General features: G+C 35.8%; 1 protein-coding gene across 2 annotated transcripts in view; it reads right to left on the bottom strand.

Moving 5' to 3' along the window:
* Positions 1-23,355, bottom strand: part of CNTN1 (contactin 1) — a 430,610-nt gene that overhangs the window by 91,942 nt on the left and 315,313 nt on the right. Inside the window, exon 16 of one of the 2 annotated variants that reach the window (XM_005896820.3) lies at positions 9,464-9,622. In XM_005896820.3, the coding sequence (XP_005896882.1) occupies positions 9,464-9,622 (159 nt within the window). Of the gene's footprint in view, positions 1-9,463; positions 9,623-13,807; positions 16,727-23,355 lie in introns of those variants that run through there. The other variant, XM_005896822.2, reaches the window with a different exon arrangement.

The following is a 23,355-nucleotide window of genomic DNA, read 5'->3' as shown; positions in this document are numbered from 1 at the left end:
CTTTCTAATTTTTTTCCTGTCCAGTCTTGAGCTAAGCAGCCCAGCTCATCATTTTACAATTAGAACCTCAAGATTGGCTATGTCCATACCAGGCCATACTCATAATATATCTCTATGTCCCACTTATTTACTCCTATTTGTGATTTATGGATATATATATCTCCATATATATGTTTGTGTTTCTTTTACTTCTTAATCATATTTTGGGGCCACTCAGGGCTTCGTATACCTAGTATGATGTCTTGTAGGTAAAAGTACTTGATAAATATTTGTAGAAATCGTAAACAAAATACAAATACAGAAACTGTGCTTATATGGCAGAAGGTGAAGAGGAACTAAAAAGCCTCTTGATGAAAGTGAAAGTGGAGAGTGAAAAAGTTGGCTTAAAGCTCAACATTCAGAAAATGAAGATCATAGTATCCGGTCCCATCACTTCATGGGAACTAGATGGGGAAACAGTGGAAACAGTGTCAGACTTTATTTTTCTGGGCTCCAAAATCACTGCAGATGGTGACTGCAGCCATGAAATTAAAAGACGCTTACTCCTTGGAAGGAAAGTTATGACCAACCTAGATAGCATATTCAAAAGCAGAGACATTACTTTGCCAACAAAGGTCCGTCTAGTCAAGGCTATGGTTTTTCCTGTGGTCATGTATGGATGTGAGAGTTGGACTGTGAAGAAGGCTGAGCTCCAAAGAATTGATGCTTTTGAACTGTGGTGTTGGAGAAGACTCTTGAGAGTCCCTTGGACTGCAAGGAGATCCAACCAGTCCATTCTAAAGGAGATCAGCCCTGGGATTTCTTTGGAAGGAATGATGCTAAAGCTGAAACTCCAGTACTTTGGCCACCTCATGCGAAGAGTTGACTCATTGGAAAAGACTCTGATGCTGGAAGGGATTGGGGGCAGGAGGAGAAGGGGACGACAGAGGATGAGATGGCTGGATGGCATCACTGACTCGATGGACATGAGTCTGCCTGAACTCTGGGAGTTGGTGATAGACAGGGAGGCCTGGCATGCTGCGATTCATGGGGTCGCAAAGAGTTGGACACGACTGAGCGACTGATCTGATCTGATCTGAGAGTTTACAATGTCTCAGCACAACCATGTGTACAACAATCACTTTATTTTCTCCTTCAACCCTGAATCAGGCAGGCTACTGGTAGTAGAAAAGAGGGCATTATATTACTTGAACCCTCCAAAAAATATCCATGCTTTATGGCTTTTATATCTATATTCAACTCATAAATTATCCTGCCTTTTCTAAAGCAGAGGATAAAGCTCATCTCCATTCTCTTAAGCTCTCTCCCATTCTCTTTAACTCTGAGTTGGTCCTTTCTGATTTCTCTCCTCCACTGCTACTGTTTTACCTAATTTTTATTTATTTTATTCATATCCCTAGATGTTCCTATAAAAGGATTTGTACCTCTTGTAATTTTATGCAATCCCTTTAGCCTTGGTAGAAGCTACTGGATGTATTTTATTTTTCCAAAACCACCCACACAGATAGGTTGGAAGCAAAGGTCATCTTTCCTTTGGAAAGCATTTCATGCCCCTAGCCAAATGGACAATAATCAGGAGCAGAGGGACTCTGTGTCACCTTTCTTCAGCCAAGTCTCTTGCTACCCGTTTGCTATTTCTGGGGTCAGAAAGAGAGGTGAGTACTTTGCACAACAGAGGCAAGTACCCGGAATTAGGACTGAGAGCTCAAGTTCCTGAGTTTCAACTGAGTCAGTTCTGAGTCAGGTCACTTTTTACAGATAACAGTGTAGAAAATCAGATTTTTAACTGTATAAGGTCAGAGGCTTCTCTCTGTTAAAAAAAAAAAAAAAACAAGGGTAAAATATTATATTTAAGGAGGAAACAGACAGAACAGGCTCCATCTTGAAAGCAGGACTCCATCCTGGACCGGACTGTGGACTTTGAGCTATATGCCCAGTATTTATGGAACCGACATACTAACTGGAAAACCAGACCCCCTCCCCTGACCCATGAAAGAGCCCCAGGGCTCATATCTAGACTCTCCATCGCCTAAAAGAATACACTAATTATCTGTGTAACCAAATAGAATCATAAATTCTATTATGCTTATTGGGGTATGACCACAGGCCTATTGATAATTGTCCACTGTTAACTACCTAGGCTTAAGGCATACGAATCACAGGTTTAAGGCATATGAATCACGGTTTAATTTTTATTGTATCTTTCTTTTCCTTTGTTCAGAGTAGTTTCAGAGAATTTGGGGAGGTGGGTTTGAACACGTACACTTGGGGTATATAAGATTTTCACAAAAACTGATTGGGGTCCTTGGCTAAGAGGAGACTCTGCCTTGGGCCCACCGTGTAATAAACTGCACTCCACTATCTGCATTGTCCTTCTGAGGAGTTTGTTTCCCGGAATGTGTGTCTACAACAGTATATTAACCTGACAGGTATTTAGATTGGTTGCAAAAGGATATAGAATAGGAGACATAAATCTTACTTTAATACTCAAATCAAAAGACCCTTCTTTAGAAGGTCTTATTTTGATAACCAGCCCTGAGCAGTAACATAGAGATATATTTTCAAATAGTTTTAGCCCATAATGCTCAGAATTAAAAAGACAAATTCTAACTGTTCTTTGGAGGAAAAGAGAAGCAAGCCTTATGGGTATTGAAAGGCCAAAAGTTACAAGGTTTTGGTTTGTGGTGCTTTGTCATATGCTTTATATTGCTGTGCCTTCTAAGCCACATTGATTAATTCTTTGAGCAGCTTCAGAAACACACAGAATGACCTCCAGTCTAAGAAAAAGTAGATGTTTCAAAAATAACTCCAGGCAATGTATCACGTGTTCTAGATTCTCCAATGTTGCCATAGTAAATGCTGCTATTTCCTCAGGATTTAAATACAATTCAAATCCTCAGGAACTTCCATTTCAATCTAAAACACAAGTTTTTGAAAGTACCTGGAAACCATTACCAACTTGGGGATTCTAGCTGAAAAAAACTAGTCCATTGTTTGAAAATGAAAATGGGCATTTAAAGGCTTCTCTCTGGCACTGACACAACTACTCTGTGTGATGTTAGAGGCTCTAGACCCAACACAGAGACCATTTGGCAGGACTCGGGGAGGAGCCAGAGGTGTGACAAAATTCCTTGAAGAGAAAGAGAAGTAGATTGCGCTTTGGCATCCCAGAGTGTATGATTCACTGATTCTTCTCTAGGGAAAATTTGCATGTAGCCTCATAAAAACCCAGAAATTTATATTTGAAATGAGAACAACAAAAGTGAAGCTACAGGCAAGCATCAAGAAAATAGTAAATTTTTAAAATGCAATCTCCTACAAGGAGCCTAATTATTTTTTTCATTTTTTAAACTATTACTTTGGCAAAGATTTAAAAAAAATACTAAATACTAAGTAGCAATGTGGTAGAAGAGAAACTCATATACTGGTGGTGGAAGTAAAAACTTATACCTTTCTACAGTGTAATTTTGCAGTATAACTCATGAGCTTAAGCATGCTTACACTCAATAATTTAAATTACAAATGTTTATTCTGAGGAAATAATCTAAATAATCTGAATAATTCAGAGAAACATTTATGTACTGAGATGATAATTGCAGAGATTTATAACAATTCTAGTCTTCCATATGATAGAACTTTAAACATAAGGACATTTTTCTTCATTTTCTTTCTTTTTTTTTTTGAAAACATATCCAGGATTCTCTCAATTGTTCCTCATAGCACAGTTTCCAGGCTATTTTATATTCTGGCCAACCTTTCTCTTCCACACAAACCATCACCAGAAGTATTCTATAATTTTTCCTCTGAAAGCAGTAGCATATAATCCAACATAACATTCTAAATCTGACCTGAGCATCTCGAGAAACTCTAGGAATGGTATCAAATTTATGTCGTTCATCCCCAAAAATGCTCAAGAGAAGTAACACTTCCAGTAGCTTGTTTTGGAAAGATGTGCTTTCCATTATTTCATGTCATTATCCTAAATTTAATCTTTAGAATGTTGAAAGCTGGTATCTGAAAAATACCTATTGGACACCTAAAATAATTACCTTCATAAAACTGAATTTAATTTGGCACCTCCTGTCTTCAGTGGACACCACTATAAATAAAAACCATGTGAGTTTTATTTCTGCATTGGTTGCCAAAATTATTTTTCACTTCTATTTATTGAAGGAGGAAACAGACACAACAGGCTCCATCTTGAAAGCAGGACTCCATTTTGGGCTGGACTGTGGACTTTGAGCTATATGCCCAGTATTTATGGAAATGACATACCAACTGGAAAACCAGACCCCCCGGATGGAAGAGCCCCAGGACTCGTAGCTAGACACTCCACCTAGGTGGAGAGTCTATTCACCTAAAAGAATACCCTAATTATCTGTGTAACCGAATAGAATCATAAATTCCATTATGCTTATTGGGGTATGACCACAGGCCTATTGATAATTGTCCACTGTTAACTACCTAGGCTTAAGTCATACGAGAATCACGGGTTAACTTTGTATCTTTCTTTTCCTTTGTTCAGAGTAGTTTCAGAGAATTTGGGGAGGTGGGTTTGAGCATGCACACTTAGGGTATATAAGGTTTTCACAAAAACTGGTCGGGGTCCTTGGCTAAGGGGAGACTCTGCCTTGGGCCCACCGGTGTAATAAACTGCAGTCCACTATCTGCATTGTCCTTCTGAGTGAGTTTGTTTCCCAGAACACATGGCTAAAACATTAGGACACAATCACAAGAGAACAATACTGATACTACTAACAAGAAGAATATATAAAATAATATAAATAATAATAGTTTTTGCAGAGCCCATCAGAGAGTTGAATTTGTGAGGAAATCTAATGAATTAAATCATCATTGATAGAGTCATGGGAAGAGGAGGAAGTAGTCACAAATGTTCATAAGAAAAACTCAGTTTAACTTTTCATAGATATTTAAAGACAGAGTGCATGCTGGCATGACTTTTTTGAATCCATGGGAAATAAAGGAGAGTCTTTTCCTGTTGACAAGTTCTTTTTTGTAGGCTTCACCAGATGTATTCAATAAAGTTTGGAAGCAGAAGAGTGCTGAGAGACCACCCTTAAAGGCAATGTTTCTATATCTCACTGATATTATCGGTAAAAATATGAAGATTATTCTGATAAACTCAGGTAAATCAGGTAAGCTCTGATTACTCTAATGATTAATCATTAAGGTTTTATATTTAGAGAATTTCATTAAATTAGCTAAATTTTTATGCTAGAAAATATTCATAATGCAAAAGAAAGCCATAAAGAAGGAATAGAAAGACAAAAACATGAAATATTTAGAAGGCAAAAATATCAGGCAAATATAAATTCAACTACACCAGTGATAACATCAAATGTTAATGGATTAAATACTCTAATCAAAAGGCAGAGATTGTAGGCTAGATATAAAATAAGATCCAACTATATGCTGTCAACAGAAAATATACTTTAGATTCAACGATACAAATAGGTTGGCAATTGTAAAAGATATAACATGGAAACAGGAACCATAACAAATAGAAGCATCTATGTTAATATCAGAAGCACCCTATTCAAATGCAAGTTTTGTTTCCCAATCTCCCTTCTCTGTTTTTCTTTAGCACTAAACACCATGTGACTTACTTTACATTTTAGTTAGTTGCTTATTACAATCTCTCCTAGTAGAAAGTAAGCTCTTTAAAGATAGGGCTATGGCGTTTGGTTTGGTTTTTTTTTTTTTTTTTTTTTTTTCCCTCTCATTTACTCACAGCTGGTCCATTATGAATCCAGCATCTAGGATAGATTCAGATACACGATGGCAGCTCAATATGTATACATTTAATGAATGAACTTTATAAGCCTTAATTAGTTGCTAAGGATAGAATAGTGAATCAAACAAAAGTCTTCCTTCTCATGAAACATAATTTATAATAGAATAATTTTTTTTAGTGAGAAGCATATTTTATTGAGCTACACAGTAAGCATACACAATTAATGGAGATGATTGCAATTATTATTCCTTTCTCAAAGCCAAACCAAATTTTAAACATGTGTGTATTTCATTTGCTCTCCAGTATCTATAGTTAACATCAATTTGACTGGATATCGAAGATCATCTACTGTTTTATTACTGTCATCCATTTTCATTCTATTTGGAGAAGCAGAAACTGCTTGTGCATTATTTTATCAAATATCTAAATGGTTTAAAAAATTGTTTTTCAAATGGTTGGATTTTGCCAAGTATGTTTATAAATAATTCTTATACTCACAAGCATAATGTAATAGAAATGTTTCACTTGTTTCTAATTCATTTGAACTTCATAAACTTATATACAGAATTGCTCAGTTGTGTTCAACTTTTTGTGGCCCCATGGACTGCAGTGCACCAGGCTTCCCTGTCATTCACCATTGCCCAGAGTTTGCTCATACTCATTTCCATTAAGTCGGTGGTGCCATCCAACCATCTCGTCCTCCCCTTCCCTCCTACCTTCAATCTTTTCCAACATCAGGGTACTTTCCAATGAGTCAGCTCTTTGCATCCAGTGGCTAAAGTACTGGAACTTCAGCTTCAGCATCAGTTGTTCCAATGAATATTCAGGCTTGATTTCCTTTAGGATTGACTGGTTTGATCTTCATGCAGTCCAAGGGATTCTCAGGAGTCTTCTCCAACACCACAGTTTGAAAACATCAATTCTTTGGCATTCAGCCTTCTTTATGGTCCAACTCTTACATCCATACATGACTACTGGGAAAACCATAGCTTTGACTAGACGGACTTTTGTCAACAAAATGATGTCTCTGCTTTTTAATCCTCTGTCTAGATTTTTCATAGCTTTTCTCTCAAGGAGAAAGAGTCTTTTAATTTCATGGCTACAGTTACCATCCACAGTGATTTTGGAGCCCAAGAAAATAAAGTCTGTAACTGTTTCCATTGTTTCTCCATCTATTTGCTGTGAAGTGATGGAGCCAGATGCCATGATCTTTGCTTTTTGAATGTTGAGTTTTAAGTGAGCTTTTTCACTCTCTCCTCTTTCACCTTCATCAAGAGGCTCTTTAGTTCCTCTTTGCTTTCTACCATTAGGGTGGTGTCATCTGCATATCTGAGGCTACTGATTTTCTCCTGGCAATCTTGATTTCAGCTTGTGCTTCATCTAGCCCAGTATTTTGCATGATGTACTCTGCATAGAAGTTAAATAAGCAGGGTGACAATATACAACATCAATGTACTCCTTTACTAATTTTGAATCAGTCTGTTGTTCCATGTCCAGTTCTAACTGTTGCTTTTGACCTGCATACAGGTTTCTCAGGAGGCAGTTTACGTGGTCTAGTATTCCCATCTCTTGAGGAATTTTCCACAATTTGTTGTGATCCACATAGTAAAAGTCTTTAGTGTAATCAATGAAGCAGAAGTAGATGGTTTTTCTGGAATTCTCTTGCTTTTTCTATGATCCAATGGATGTTGACAATTTGATCTCTGGTTTCTCTGCCATTTCTAAAACCATCTTGTACAGCTGGAAGTTATCGGTTCAGGTATTGTTGAAGCCTAGCTTAGAGGATTTTGAGCATGACCTTGCTAGCATATGAAATGAGTGTAATTGTGTGATAGTTTTAATGTTCTTTAGCATTGCTTTTCTTTGGGATTGGAATGAAAACTGACCTTGTCCAGTCCTGTGGCAACTGCTGAGTTTTCTAAATTTTCTTTCTTTAGACTTAAATTGAAAAAAAGTAGGGAAAACCACTAGGCCATTCAGGTACTGCAGAGAATTGTTTAACAATAAAATATATCCTGTGCTGTGCTTAGTCGCTGTGTCCAACACTTTGCAACCCCATGGATTGTAGCCCACCTGGCTTCACTGTCCATGGGGATTCTCCAGGCAAGAATACTGGCATGGGCTGCCATGCCCTCCTCTAGAGGATCTTCTCAACCCAGGGATCAAACCCACGTCTCCCACATTTCAGGCAGATTCTTTACTGTCTGAGCCACCAGGGAAGCCCAGGAATACTGGAATGAGTAGCCTATCTCTTCTCCAGAGGATCTTCTCAATCCAGGAATTTAACCAGTGTCTCCTGCAATGCAGGTCAATCCTTTACCAGCTGAGCTACCTGAGAAGCCCAAAAATGTGTCCTAAACCCTTGTTATAGATTTCAAATATATATTTCATTAATTTCCCATGATAAGAAGACATTATCCTAAAAAGGTAAATTTAAATTAAAACTTCTCAGGGAGCAATACAAATAAATTCCATTATGTAAAGATTAAAATGAGCAGGTTTAAGTTATGCTGGGACTAATTCTTGTTGTTGGTTTTTTTGTTTTTTTAAAGGAGCATTCTATTCACTTTTGTCTTTTTTTCTTCCCTTTGTGACAACAAAGGCCATATTTTATGCCTCTTCCTTATGCATCTAAAATAAATTCTAATAACTACAAATTTGGTTAGATATATTGTCAACAATGACAAGGATTAACAGGCTATTTTATCAAAACAATCCTCTATCTTTTTTTATATCTGAGAAAATAAGCTAACGTGATATTGAAGACTGGTGATAACAAATGACAATGGTAATAACTTCTACACAAGGGAAAGTACCCACTTACTCTTATAATTTTTTTTCTTTTAGAAAATCTGAATAAACTATGAGGGGGAAAACAGTTGAGGTACTAAACTTCTTTTAAAACCTGTTTTGAGGAAATTCAAGCCAGACAGGAACATACTCGGAGTTATGCCAGTAAGATTTAAGTGTTTAATCTTTATGATCAACTGTCTTTTTTTTTTTAATGCAGAGCTATAGTACCTCTGTAATTTGATAAAAAGGATAATAAATAATGCTATAGATACCATTTGTCAATATAACACCTTCTCTGTACTTTTTTCCTAATACATCTTAGACTTACATATAGCTCAAATAAGAAACCCAGGAGGCCTCTCTTTGCTCCCCCATTATATTAATAGATTAGCCATGCTGCTTCGTCCTTTATAGCTTTAAAACATTTAGTTTGTTGTGGTTTTGTTTACTACCAAAGTGTGGGGTTACTAAAAAAATAATTTTTTTAAAGAAAATTTTCAGGGTAGAGAAGACTCTTGAGAGTCCCTTGGACTGCAAGGAGATCCAACCAGTCCATTCTGAAGGAGATCAGCCCTGGGATTTCCTTGGAAGGAATGATGCTAAAGCTGAAACTCCAGTACTTTGGCCACCCAATGCGAAGAGTTGACTCATTGGAAAACACTCTGATGCTGGGAGGGATTGAGGGCAGGAGGAGAAGGGGACAACAGAGGATGAGATGGCTGGATGGCATCACTGACTTGATGGACGTGAGTCTGAGTGAACTCCAGGAGTTGGTGATGGACAGGGAGGCCTGGCATGCTGTGATTCATGGGGTCGCAAAGAGTTGGACATGACTGAGTGACTGAACTGAACTGAATACAAGAAAAAAGAATTCATCTCAAAACATGAACAGATTAATCAAACAAATAAACTCACCTGTCTTCGCATCTTTCCAATCATCCGAAAGAATAGTCTTCGTCTGGATAGTGTACTTAGATATAGGACTATGATTGTCTGAACCACGGCTCCAAGTAAGTGCCACAGAAGTGGCTCTAATGTCTTCTATTCGCAGACCACCTGGAGGGCCTGGAGGGCCTGGAATGAAAATATGGGTAATGAATCAATGAATCCCATCCAGTGAATTGGGTGCATATTGGCATACAAAATTGTCTTCCTTGCAATTAATCTAAAGAATATTTACACAATGAAATCAGTGTTGCCACATTCCTTTTAAGCATAAACTATAAGAAGCAATACTAATGGTACTTATAGTTTTTACTAAATGATTTCATGATGTCTTTTTATGAAAAGAGATAAATACCATCCTTTAAAATGGCATTATTATTCAGGATATATATGATAATCTTTGACTCATAAAATACAATTGACATCAAGGAACCTAACAGATTTTAATCATAGTGAGATTTAATGAAATTTTGCTGAATAAATGAATCAGATCAGATAACACTGCCTAGATATGAGGATAGTTAGTCATAGTTTCATTCTGCCTCCCCAAAATGGAACAAATACTTTTTAATAATTCTAAATGTTATAGTTAATTTATTTTACTTGGAGTAGAAATTTCTGAAAATGACTGTATGTACCATTTTGGGTAATACAGTCTATGTTAGTTAAAGTAATAGAAATAATATTAACAGAAATATTTCTATGTATATAAAAGGTAGAAAACAACTATTAATTCAGGCATACCAGGAATGATCTAAAAACATCAAATAATATACTGAAGAAACAGGTCAGAAGAATTATACTGAAGAAACAGGTCATAAGACAATGTTAAAAATAGGATTTCACAGATGCTTAATAACTCAGTATTAATATTATTCATTTATTCTCTAAACTGAGAACACTGTGTTGAGTGGGAGAAATGAAAAGATAAATGAGACATAACTTTTAGGCTTTGAACAGATCTTTGTCGTGAAAAGGGTGGAATGGCACAGTAAATAAGCGACTGTGAAAGACAGTAGCAAATGCCAAGTTTATGGTTTACAGCATACTTAGACTTTGCATCATGATGTCTTCTTTTTAAAACTGTGAGAAAAAGTTCTTTAGATGGTAATGTAGTGTCTATCACTTACAATGCTAAACAAGGTTCTGTTGCCAGAGAACTCCTAAGATAGACATTTCAGACAATGACATCACTTTTCTTTGCATCAAAAAGGAGGCCATCCCCAATTGAATTAGGCACAGTGAACAAAATAATCAACAACGTTAGCAGAGTGGCAAATTTTTAAAGTATTAAATAAAACACATGTTTTTATCTTTTAGGTGAAAGCAAATACAAAGAGAAATCTTGAGAGCAGCTAGAGAAAATGGGCACATTATTTAAGTGCCTTCCCGTTTAAATGTCAGATCAGCTGCTTTATCTCCAGGGCCTTGTTCTCCACATGGGCTTTGGTCTTTACAGAGGTATAGATAACACTCCAAACCTGCACCAATTTCTTTGTAATTGGTCCCAAAGAGAAAAATGTGCATAGAACAACACAGTTGCATTACTACTAACAGTAAAATAACACAAGACACAGCCTATTTATGATAATAACTTTTATTTAGAAGCACAAAACATAAATTAATAAGGGCAAATAGATTCTTATAAATATATATGTAATAGTATTTTTATACTTACTGATGTTAATTAAAAGTAACAATAATATGCCATCCAAAATTAATGAAAATAGCCACATAAATTATATAAACCACATTTGATATTCAGAAAGAACATGTTGCATTTTCCATATGTAAAGACTACATTGAAAAACAATACACATTCTTGATCAGAACCACAATGTTCCTTACTTCACATTAAGCATCAGCCCAAGTCAATTACTGAGTGGAATATTTCAGAGTATTAAAATTAAAATTTAGAAATGAAAAATTAAAAACTATATTTTTTTAAAAAAAGAGAAAGTCTTATAATGCAGGCATTCATACACTTTTTCTGAGCATAAGGAAATGTTAAAGGAAATTTAAGGCAAAATCGCCATAGGTTAGACTTTTATCATTAAGGTGTAAATCATTTCCCCACTATTACTCTCTGAAATTTTCAGATGGCAAATGAATGACTTTTGGAAAGGTCAGGTTAAAGCTGCATATTAATAATGCATTAATTGGGATACTATATGCATAATAATTCATCCCATTCACTGAGGAACAATATGAAGCAAAAGGCTGTAATTATATTTATGCATTTCTTTCTTTGATATATGCCTGGCCTATACTGACCCTTCTTAAAAAATATTTGGTGAAGACATAAATAAATTTATCACATTGACCTTCAGAGCTCTGTAAACATAACAGTTATACACAACACAATCTCATTCTTTCATTTGCTCTGAAACGGTATTGCATTAAGAAGGTGAAATTGAGAAAATAAATGGAAAGGAGTTGGTTGATAACCCCAAAACCATAGTGTGGCAATATAACTTGGTAGTAATTTACCAAGTAGGTTTTTTTTCCATGTAGTAATTAAATACAAATATCCCCTAGGAAATACCTGAGAGGAAATATACTACTAAAGAACAGAGATTTTAGAGTTAAAAAAGGCTTGATTTTAAATTCAGTGCCTTGATTTATCTTGGGCAAGTTTATCAAATTGACTAAGCTTTCATTTTCTCAGGTATAAAATAGGAGTAATAAAAACTGACCAGATTGTTGTTAGGATTAAAATAAAAATCTTTAAGGAATGTAGTGCTAGGCCTGGTTTACAGAAAGCCCTTAGTAAATTTTAGTCTTAATACTATCAGTGTTACACCTTTAAGAGCTTTCTGCACATCTGAGCTGTTGGATAGGATTAATATTTGTATAATAATTAACAAGGATCTGTTTATCAGATTGTTCTGGTAAACACCAGTTCTTTCCACTCAAAATTAAGTTGTTTCTGGTAAATTTTTTGGAGATAAGGAAAACTGGTCATGTGAAGGCCCTCTAGTGTGTACAAAGGATGCAGCGAAACTAGAGTGGTACTGTGGAGAGAAACGTGGCCAGCCTTGCACTGTCTCCCAGGAGAAAGGTTTTCTAAGCAGTGTAGCTCATGTTACTTGCTCCGTTTTTCTGTTCAAAATGGAGAGAAAAGTGCTGTGGCAGAAAATAAAATAATGCAGCCACTAGTTCCTCAGCACAAAGGCAGGCATTTAGAAACTGACCATCCTTCTGGACATAGCCAGAGTGGTTATGAACCACTTTCTGTGTGGTTCAACAGAATCTCACTGGCCATATCCATACTCACTTTTCCAAAATTTGTCTAGGTTCTCAATGTATTTACTATTAAATCACTGACTACTGGCAAACAAAATAATATATTTTAGTAAATCCTTATTATATCTGAGTCTTTTATAATTCTTACAAATAACCCTAAAATGTAAGCACATTATTTTCACTCCTTAATAGATGAGGAAATCCAGACATGAATAGATTAAATAAAATAACCACAGTCATCCAGCTAGCAAAGCTAAAGCTAAGATATGAACACAACCGATTCGCCATCAGGCTTTTCATTTACTACAGTGAAAACAATCATTTAAAAACAATATTACCAGATTCAAATTAAAAAATGGCCTTGACAGCTTTCCTTTAGAGACCTTTTGTGTTGAGGAGAATATGAATTACTTGGGCATTACTGTGCATTTTTGGGAAAATGATAAAAACTGTGTTACATTGATTATAGCTTTTTATATCTTTTTTGTGATCTGTTAACTCAAATAAATGAAGATAAATACATCACATAAATACATCATATAAATTCCTACTGTATTACATCCTAAGGTTTTGTTTTTATTATTGTAAAAGTGTTTGGTAATCTTTCCTGAAATTTACCAATTTTTTAGGAAAAAAAAAAAACCTATGTATGAACAAAATACAGATGTGATTTCCACTCAGTCTCCTTCATATATAAAATAATTAGAAGGAAAAATGAACAGAAATACAATTATTTCTCAATTCCATCATTTCTTCTTTAGGATTGTAGTAACACTCTGTGAAATAGTTTAGTGACATTTGAGGAAATAGTCAGTGACATTTGAGGAAAAATAGAAGAAAATTTTTTTTTCAAAATGATTATTCACACATTATAAGTTGACTATATTTTCTCCATCAATAATTTTTTAATTTATTTTTTAATTGAAGGATAATTGCTTTACAGACTTTTGTTGTTTTCTGTCAAACCTCAACATGAATCAGCCATAGCTATACATATACCCCCTCCCTTTTGAACCGCCCTCCCATATCCCTCCCTATCCCATCCCTCTAGATTGATACAGAGCCCCTGTTTGAGTTTCCTGAGCCATATAGCAAACTCCTGTTGCCTATCTGTGTTACATATGGTAATGTAAGTTTCCATGTTACTCTTTACATACATTCATCCTCTCCTCCCCTCTCCCCATGTCCATAAGTCCATTTTCTATATCTGTTTTTCTATTGCTGCCCTGTAAATAAATTCTTCAGTACCGTTTTTCTAGATTCCGTATATATGTGTTAGAATACAGTATTTATCTTTCTCTTTCTGACTTACTTCACTCTGTGTAATAGGTTCTAGGTTCATCCACCTCATTAGAACTGACTCAAAGGTATTCCTTTTTATGGCTGAGTAATATTCCATTGTGTATGTGTACCACAACTTTATCCATTCATCTGTCAATGGACATCTAGGTTGCTTCCATGTTCTAGCTATTGTAATTGAAAAAGACACATGTATCCCATTATTCATTCCATCAATAATTGAGATTCATTTTCATTTAGGTCAAGTGGCATAGAAGATTTGAAACTGGGATCCTCCAAGATTAAACAGGAGGCATAGTAGTCAAGCATCATGAGTCAGTGACAATACTTAGCCAAAAACCTTAATGCACTTTCTTCTGCTTAAACACTGACTGGCTTTCTAAACAACTGTGGTTGGAATTGGATCCAACATACTGTTGGTCCTTCTGGGATTCCACTCCACATAGCACACATTTAATATAAGCTTTGACACTAAACAGGAGACACATCCCAGTGTCATCCTGTTTCCACTTGTAATTGCTCAGTAAGCAATTAAGAACAAACCATCACATATAATATCCTATCCCGTGGTTCACTGTTTATTTTTACTAAAATAGTAAATCATAATGAAAAGTTTGAATGCTAAATGTCAATGAAAAGCTTAATGAAAAGTTCAGTGTAAATTATTGTCCCTTTTAAAATAAAGTAATCTGAAAATAACAATGCTGAAAGAACATCAGTTATATTAAGGCGGGTGGCTTCTTCTTTACAAAAATACATCAACTGAAGTCCCTTTTTTACTACAAGCCTGTTCTTGTTCTGAAAATTAGTTAAGACAACTGCTTTATCATAAGGTAATATAACACAAATTGATGTGTGGTGGTGTTGAAGCATGCTGCTGCTGCTAAGTCGCTTCAGTCGTGTCCGACTCTGTGCGACCCCATAGACGGCAGGCTCCCCCGTCCCTGGGACTCTCCAGGCATGAACACTGGAGTGGGTTGCCATTTCCTTCTCCGTTGTTGAAGCATAAGGCTGTATTAAGATGAAGCTGAATATTAAATGGGAATATGGTAGTTTTTAACCTCTAACAATGGTATTTTAACCTTCTACTTGATAAAAACGAACTTAGATCCCCATTAGAAATGAGAATGAGGTTAAAGGGAAGTAAATGAATCAATGTAATTCTAGTTGATATTGATACAGTTTATCTAAAGAAACTGGAGAAGGAAAGCTTCTTTTTTTCCTGGCACTTTTCATACTTGCCATGTGGTTTCCTTTCTAATTTTTATTGATCCTTTCCCAAACTATATTCATATCTGATGGTATATATTGCTGGTATACTTTCAGTTAGAGATCGCTTAAGGGGCCCACAATGCTGATTCATGTACATCTCCATGGCAATATTTATGGATATAGGACAATCTCAAATTATTTTTAAAAATCTTATTAAAATGGCAATTGCCCTAGATCTCCAGTCTACATTCTAGGATGCTTCTTTCTGTGACAATAATTGAGACTAGAAAATGAGAAGTAAAAAATGATGGAAATAAGTAACATTTTGAGCCAGAGACATGTATTCCTTTAAGATGGCTGATCAATTGTTTTTTAATTACTTAAATATTTGGGATTTATATATATTTCTCTCAAAACTTCCCTAAGAGTTCTTCCAACCACAGATGGGAATGCTACAGTTACTAAAGGAGATATTTATATAATATCCCATGCCTAAGAGTAAGCCTATTTAAGAAGAGCAAAAGTATTTCTTGTGAAGAAATAAGAATTTTAAGCATGTTTGTTTGACCAAAGCGGGGAAAGGGAAATATTTTCAAATAATGAAATTTAAGCAGTTCCAATATTACTCTCTCATTTCTACCCATGTCCTTCCAAAAAGTCTTGACCTTCCTTTCAAAATAAAGATCCAAGAAGGCCGATGCTAGGAGTTAACAATTAAATATGTATACATGCTGTTAATCACTTTGTTATCTTCACTTAAATCTAGCTACTGAGATGACAGTTTTCTCCACATGCTGTCCAATTTCACTTCCCAATTCCAGGAATTGTTCCAAAAACCCTACAGGGCCATGAGCAGGCTTCAGTTGTTTCTTGCTGCTCTATGTCTTTTCTTGCCAAATTATATATATGGAACCAGGGTACAGAAGGCCACGGGAAATAATGCCCCTTAGCTTACATCCTAATTAAGATAACTCATTAGTGAATTTGACAACAGGTTTGTTCATTACCTGCTTGGGTAAATCAAACAGTCCATTCAGTGGCAATACTCTTGTATTATAATTCACCAATTTTTCATATTTTTTTTCAGATAATGAGCTAATTTCTGAGATATGTAATTTCAAAGAAAGACAGGACATGAAAACACAAAAATTTTACTTGGCCATCATATGATGTACTGGGTTAGTTCAGCAGACAGTTTTCAGATATTAGTAAAAGTATATCATTATTTTCAAGTATCTTTCTGTTCAAAGTATGTTTAGGTGTCCAAAAGGAAAAAATCCTCTAGGAATTGGACTTTGGCAGGGGGAACTTCAGAAGCTACAATATTGAATTAATTAGTAAAATCTAGTATAATGTGTTAAAAAAAAGTTTTCACACAAATAGTGAGTGTCAGCGATCACCAGGTTGGAGGCAGGCTTGCACAGACGGGGAGAAAAGGATCCACCATGTTTTTCTCTCCATCTTTTCTGTTTTTACCTGCAAGAGGAAAGATCAAGGCTGAAGGGCAAGTGTTGATGCCCATTTAGGAGCAGGAAGCCATGTACTTTGAAAATTTGCCATATATCCTTAATTGGTAAGTTGAAATACGAACAAAGAACAACTTCTAGACATTGTGGATGAGAGTCCAAAAAGGAGAAGCCTGAAGAGACAAGCTTTGGCCCATTCAACCTGTTTCCCTCACAAATAGTGACTGACTTTCTAAAGAATAAGAGTTGTAACCGAATCCCCTCTTCCCCTCTATAAACAAATGAAACAAAACAAAAAGCTCCTAAAGCCTTTGTGATTTCACTCCACAAAGAACAAGTCTACCTACTGAAAATATGTTTGTGCCTTCAAGACTTCTAATTAAGAAAAAAAGCTTGAGGGTAAATTTAAGCTGTGACTTAAAAAATTAATCAGAGATTGGAGCTGGAAGTTGTAGGAACCTGTGTCTTGAGAAATATATTTATTATTCATGTCTATATGAACATTACGGCAAAAGGGGAGCGAAGTAAAAGAAAATGTTTATAAAAAGTCATCAGGGGCAACACGTGAACTGGAGTTGTTATTATTCTCTTACATAAATATGGACTCTGAGACCTACAAGACCACAGCTTATTCAGCAGGTGAAGTGCTCTTTAAATCTATGCTCACATAATACAAAAAGCCAGACCATTCCCTTTGCATCACGTGGATCTTTTAATGACTATATCATATATCAGTATAACTATACCATTATAGAAAATCATGACATTAACAAGATGGTCATCCTCCTATGTTTCCTTACTATAACCAGGGATAGTTTGATTATAATTAGGCTATTTTGTAACCACTAGTATCCTCCTAGTTATAGTTATTTAAATAGGAGTAATCATGTATAGAAAAACTTGCTAGGAAAATTGCTGACTACTTGTTGCAAATTTAGTCCTATGATAAACAGTAACAAAGGTTACTTAATGCATTTGTCACTTCTGTGTGTCTTTCAAATGTTAGAGATTTCCAAGTCTTTTGATGAGAGCTGAAGTTGATAATTTTTGAGATATTCTTTTTTCTCCCTTTCAAATGAAGTCTTGGTATTTTTGCAGAGAGAGAGGGAGTTGTGAACAGTCACACAGGAAGCCTCCCTAAACAGATGCACATTAGACTGCTATTTCTTGAATTAGTTAACAGTAGCTTTCAGCCTTTGAAGGAATATATCAAATAGTGGTCCTCCAAGTTGTTTAAATCACAATCAGAAGCACCTGGTGTCTTCTATTCAGAAACAGTCCCTTGCCCCTGAAGAAATTCTCAGAGGTGGGCAGGGGGCTCAAACACTGGCTGTTGAGGCCCTGAAGAATGTAGTGAGCTGATGCTCAGGAGTACATTCCTCAGTGTGACAGAGTCCAGACTACTCTGTGACACACCTACATTCTAGTGGGTCACACATTTTTTGCTGCTAAGAATATTGAAAATTCATAATTTTGTACATTATTTTTTTGTAAAAATGAAGCAGATTCAAGTATATCCTTTTAATTTTGCTAGCTCTTGCTTACCTTCATCCCAATGTACTTTCAGATAAAGGGGTTGGTGTTCCAGCAGTGTCCTGGGAAATGCACATGGACCCCAACCAAGTTCCTCACCTCACCCCATGTCCACAGAATGACTGTTACTAGCACTGGACAATTAGAAGTCAAAATGACATTTTACTTTTTTGGAAAATAAAGAAATCTTTTGGATGTATTCCAGAATCTGCATTCACTCATGAGCATATCAGTCAGTTAAACATTATAATGGAAAAGTGTTTGGCAGAGAGAGCTTCCCATTGTACTAATCTAATGAGATATCCTAAGCCAGATTTAAACACATGTATGGGGGTCTAGCACACAAGGACTGAATCATGTAGTCACCTTTAAGGAGGAAACAGGGAAGGTGTAAACCAAAAATAGCTGGCTTTGTAGAATACCAATAGAGATTCACAGGAGGTTGGATTACCCTTTCAACATCTCTGCCCTTCTCTTTAGTCTATCTCACTTAACCCCAGTGATGATGGTAGTCAGATGAGCTATGTGATAGGAATTCAAAAGGACAAAAATCCCCTCTCTGCAGCTTCTTAAACTGACCACAGGTTTAGAGGGTAAAGGTTTTCTCTGATTTCCTTCATTTTCTTTTGCTTAGGTATAAAAAATTCTGTGACCCAGTCAAACTCCCAGGTTAGTGAGGTTGGCTGGTGGGAAGAAGATGGGAGTGGCAGGAAGCCAGTCTGCAAAAGGTACCATGAGGAAATAATCGCACATTTCTGAAACTCGAAATGGCAGATTTCACAAAAATCATATCAAAAAAATTGTTTTGCTTAAAAAGAATTATATGCCATTGAGTCTTCTGTTGATTATTTTTTCAATAATGAAGCTCAGGTGTTTTCTATTCTTTTTTAAATAAAATGAACCAAGAAGAGAAAATATTAAGAAATTCTAATTTCAAGTAACTTAAAAGTTTACTCTGTAAATTAACTTCTAATTATCAATGCCTCAGGGTGTTCGGGTGGACAATTTAACTAATTATAAAACAAACCATATATCAACAGTAAAAAAGGATGCAAAATAAAAATTATCTGATCTGATTTTATATCTGGGGAAGTTAAATATTAAAGAAAAGTGAGAAAGATAAGTCCTTGCACTTCTAACATGCAGCAGTTTTGTTAGGATGACCTGAAAAAATTTATATGAAAGTTCTGTAGACACATACATTTTAATCTAAAACATTTAAACATTTTGAATGAACTATTTTTAAGGCCAAAAAACACATTGTAAAAATCAAGTTTAAAACTATCTATTATGATTTATTTACTCTTTTTGCTATTGTAATTATAATTTATAATGTTAATAGAGGAAAAAAAATATTATAGCTTTCTTTTGTCATCAGACCTATCATAAATACATTATGGGCAAAAATAAAATTGCAAAATTTGCATCAGTAACTTTTATATAAAATTAACATTTTTTATCAAAAAAAGGCCTACATTTTAACTTTTCACATTGATTACTTTATCTCTGAATATATTTGAATTAGTGCTTAATTAAATTGCTTTGCAGCAATGAACTGGGCATTATACATGAAGCGGGACTCCCTATATTCAAATCTTATTTTTTTGCTTAGTAGCTGAATAACCTTAGGCAAGTAACTTAGCCTCTCTGGGACTCAATTTCCTCATGTGTAAAATGGAGATAACAACAGTATCCATCCATCTCTTGAAATAGTGCCTGGTAAAAATAAACCTTTAGTAAATATTATATATCCTTGAATAATATAATAACTGTATACTTGCAATATGTATTTTGTTATTATATATAGTATATGATTTGTCATATATTATACAATTAGAGATACCAGGGAACATTTCATGCAAAGATGGGCTCGATAAAGGACAGAAATGGTATGGACCTAACAGAAGCAGAAGAGATTAAGAAGAGGTGGCAAGAATACACAGAAGAACTATACAAAACAGATCTTCACGACTAAGATAATCATGATGATGTGAACCCTCACCTAGAGCCAGACATCCTGGAATGTGAAGTCAAGTGGACTAAGATAATCATGATGATGTGATTACTCACCTAGAGCCAGATATCCTGGAATGTGAAGTCAAGTGGGCCTTAGAAAACATCACTATGAACAAAGCTAGTGGAGGTGATGGAATTCCAGTTGAGCTCTCTCAAATCCTAAAAGATAATGCTGTGAAAGTGCTACACTTAATATGCCAGCAAATTTGGAAAACTCAGCAAGTGGCCACAGGACTGGAAAAGGTCAGTTTTCATTCCAATCCCAAAGAAAGGCAATGCCAAAGAATGCTCAAACTACCGCACAATTGCACTCATCTCACATGCTAGTAAAGTAATGCTCAAAATTCTCCAAGCCAGGCTTCAGCAATATGTGAACCGTGAACTTCCTGATGTTCAAGCTGGTTTTAGAAAAGGCAGAGGAACCAGAAATCAAATTGTCAGCATCCGCTGGATCATGGAAAAAGCAAAAGAGTTCCAGAAAAACATCTATTTCTGTTTTACTGACTATGCCAAAGCTTTTGACTGTGTGGATCACCATAAACTGTGGACAATTCTGAAAGAGATGGGAATACCAGACCACCTGACCTGCCTCTTGAGAAACCTGTATGCAGGTCAGGAAGCAACAGTTAGAACTGGACATGGAACAACAGACTGGTTCCAAATAGGAAAAGGAGTACATCAAGGCTGTATATTATCACCCTGCTTGTTTAACTTATATGCAGAGTACATCATGAGAAACGCTGGGCTGGAAGAAGCACAAGCTGGAATCAAGATTGCCAGGAGAAATATCAATCACCTCAGATATGCAGATGACACCACCCTTATGGCAAAAAGTGAAGAGGAACTCAAAAGCCTCTTGATGAAAGTGAAAGAGGAGAGTGAAAAAGTTGGCTTAAAACTCAACATTCAGAAAACGAAGATCATGGCATCTGGTCCCATCACTTCATGGGAAATAGCTGGGGAAACAGTGGAAACAGTGTCACACTTTATTTTTTTGGTCTCCAAAATCACTGCAGATGGTGACTGCAGCCATGAAATTAAAAGATGCTTACTCCTTGGCAGGAAAGTTATGACCAACCTAGATAGCATATTAAAAAGCAGAGACGTTACTTTGCCAACAAAGGTCCATCTAGTCAAGGCTATGGTTTTTCCAGTGGTCATGTATGGATGTGAGAGTTGGACTGTGAAGAAAGCTGAGGGCCGAGGAATTGATGCTTTTAAACTGTGATGCTGGAGAAGACTCTTGAGAGTCCCTTGGACTGCAAGGAGATCCAACCAGTCCATTCTAAAGATCAGTCCTGGGTGTTCTTTGGAAGGAATGATGCTAAAGCTGAAACTCCAGTACTTTGGCCACCTCATGCAAAGAGTTGACTCATTGGAAAAGACTCTGATGCTGGGAGGGATTGGGGGCAGGAGGAGAAAGCGATGACAGACGATGAGATGGCTGGATGGCATCCCTGACTCGATGGACGTTACTTTGAATGAACTCCGAGAGTTGGTAATGGACAGGGAGGCCTGGCATGCTGCAATTCATGGGGTCACAAAGAGTCGGACACGACTGAGCAACTGAAGTGAACTGACTGATACATTAAATTATGTAATAACAAATATTTTTATTTTATATTAAAATATGTGTCTTTCACAGCATAAAGACTGGAGCTATAAATATATATTTTGCCAATGTAAATTAAAATTAATTTTTAAAATTTGAACCAATTCCCATTTATTCACGCTCATAAAGGCTTGTGTATATCACTGATTATCTGTACCCCTCTTGTAATTTGACATAATTGTCAGTTTAATTTGGATTACTCTGGTAAATATACATTAATATATTAAGATCATTATGGACCAGTGAAATGAAGATCCAGGCTATTTAACAAGATCCAGGCTATTAAGTTCTGTAAAGCTTTCCTGCCTTCTCTCCTGGAATCAGAGTGAGGAGAAGCAAGTTTGTTGATTGTTTTTTTAAGGGAGCCCTGGATATAAACCCACTGTAGCAAAGAATAAACTCCAGTTTGCCAAAACCTGACCAGTTAGCTTACTAGACAAAGAGAACAATTAACTGAAGAAAAGAAGAAATCCTGCAATGAAACTTCTCTCACTGTACTTCATTGAGGAAAAAAAAAGTAATTAAATTTATTCAGTGCATTCTTCATAGTGTCATCTACCAGTTTATAACCCTCATATTGTTATTTTTGATTTTTGAATTTGTAAAATGAAGGGTTAAACTAAATCACTTCCAAGATCCATCTTAAAGTTTAAAATATCATATCTCAGTCTGAAAGAACTACACGTTTCATTGATATAATTGAACATTTCCTTGAATTTATGTCAATATACATTGTTTTGACATTAAAAATACAATTTCAAATTATTACTGTACTTTGTAACTTTAGCAGTAATTAGGAAAGCTGCTATTTTTACTAGAGCTTTTATAAATAGAACTACTAGTAATTTCTAGCTTTGAAACAATCAAGCTACTTCTAAATTCTGCATTTATGATAAACAAATATGCATTTCAGCTTTAGCATTTAACAGTTACGGAGAACTGGTGCTTAGTAGCTTGTGAATTAGTTGATTCTCAGTGGAAATGAGAAAGCTTAATTTCTGGGCAATCTTCACTATTAATAGATGTATTACTGCGGTATAGAGCCAACTGGGGTCAGGATGCCTCTGAATGGCGCCTGGTCAGTCATTGTTCCAACCAGTGTGGGCAGGGAGGGCCATTTTCCTGTCTCAGCCTACAAGGACTGATGAGATGGAATCTTTAGTCTGTCTCTGTGGCAAATTTTCTTGGCCAAAGTGGAAAGCAAAGGCAATTATCCAAGAATCTGAGGTAAATGTGTGTTTTTCTGACCCAAATACTTGAAAAACTACCTCAACTATTCTCTTTGATTTGGCGGTGATGATCTGGACACATCTTTCTGCCTATATAAGTGAATCTCTTTTCTGGATGTCTTCACTAAGAGTGAGTGTGTTAGTGGGTGAAGGGTGGTAAGGTGCATGCATAATTTTATGTCTGTCTAACTTTGTGTGTATATCACATGAAACTTTTTAATCTGTCCTTCCTAATTTTATAGTTATTAA

Source organism: Bos mutus, chromosome 5 (genome assembly GCF_027580195.1).
Source record: "Bos mutus isolate GX-2022 chromosome 5, NWIPB_WYAK_1.1, whole genome shotgun sequence".
NCBI lineage: Eukaryota > Metazoa > Chordata > Mammalia > Artiodactyla > Bovidae > Bos > Bos mutus.
This window is presented reverse-complemented; position numbering and strand designations above follow the sequence as displayed.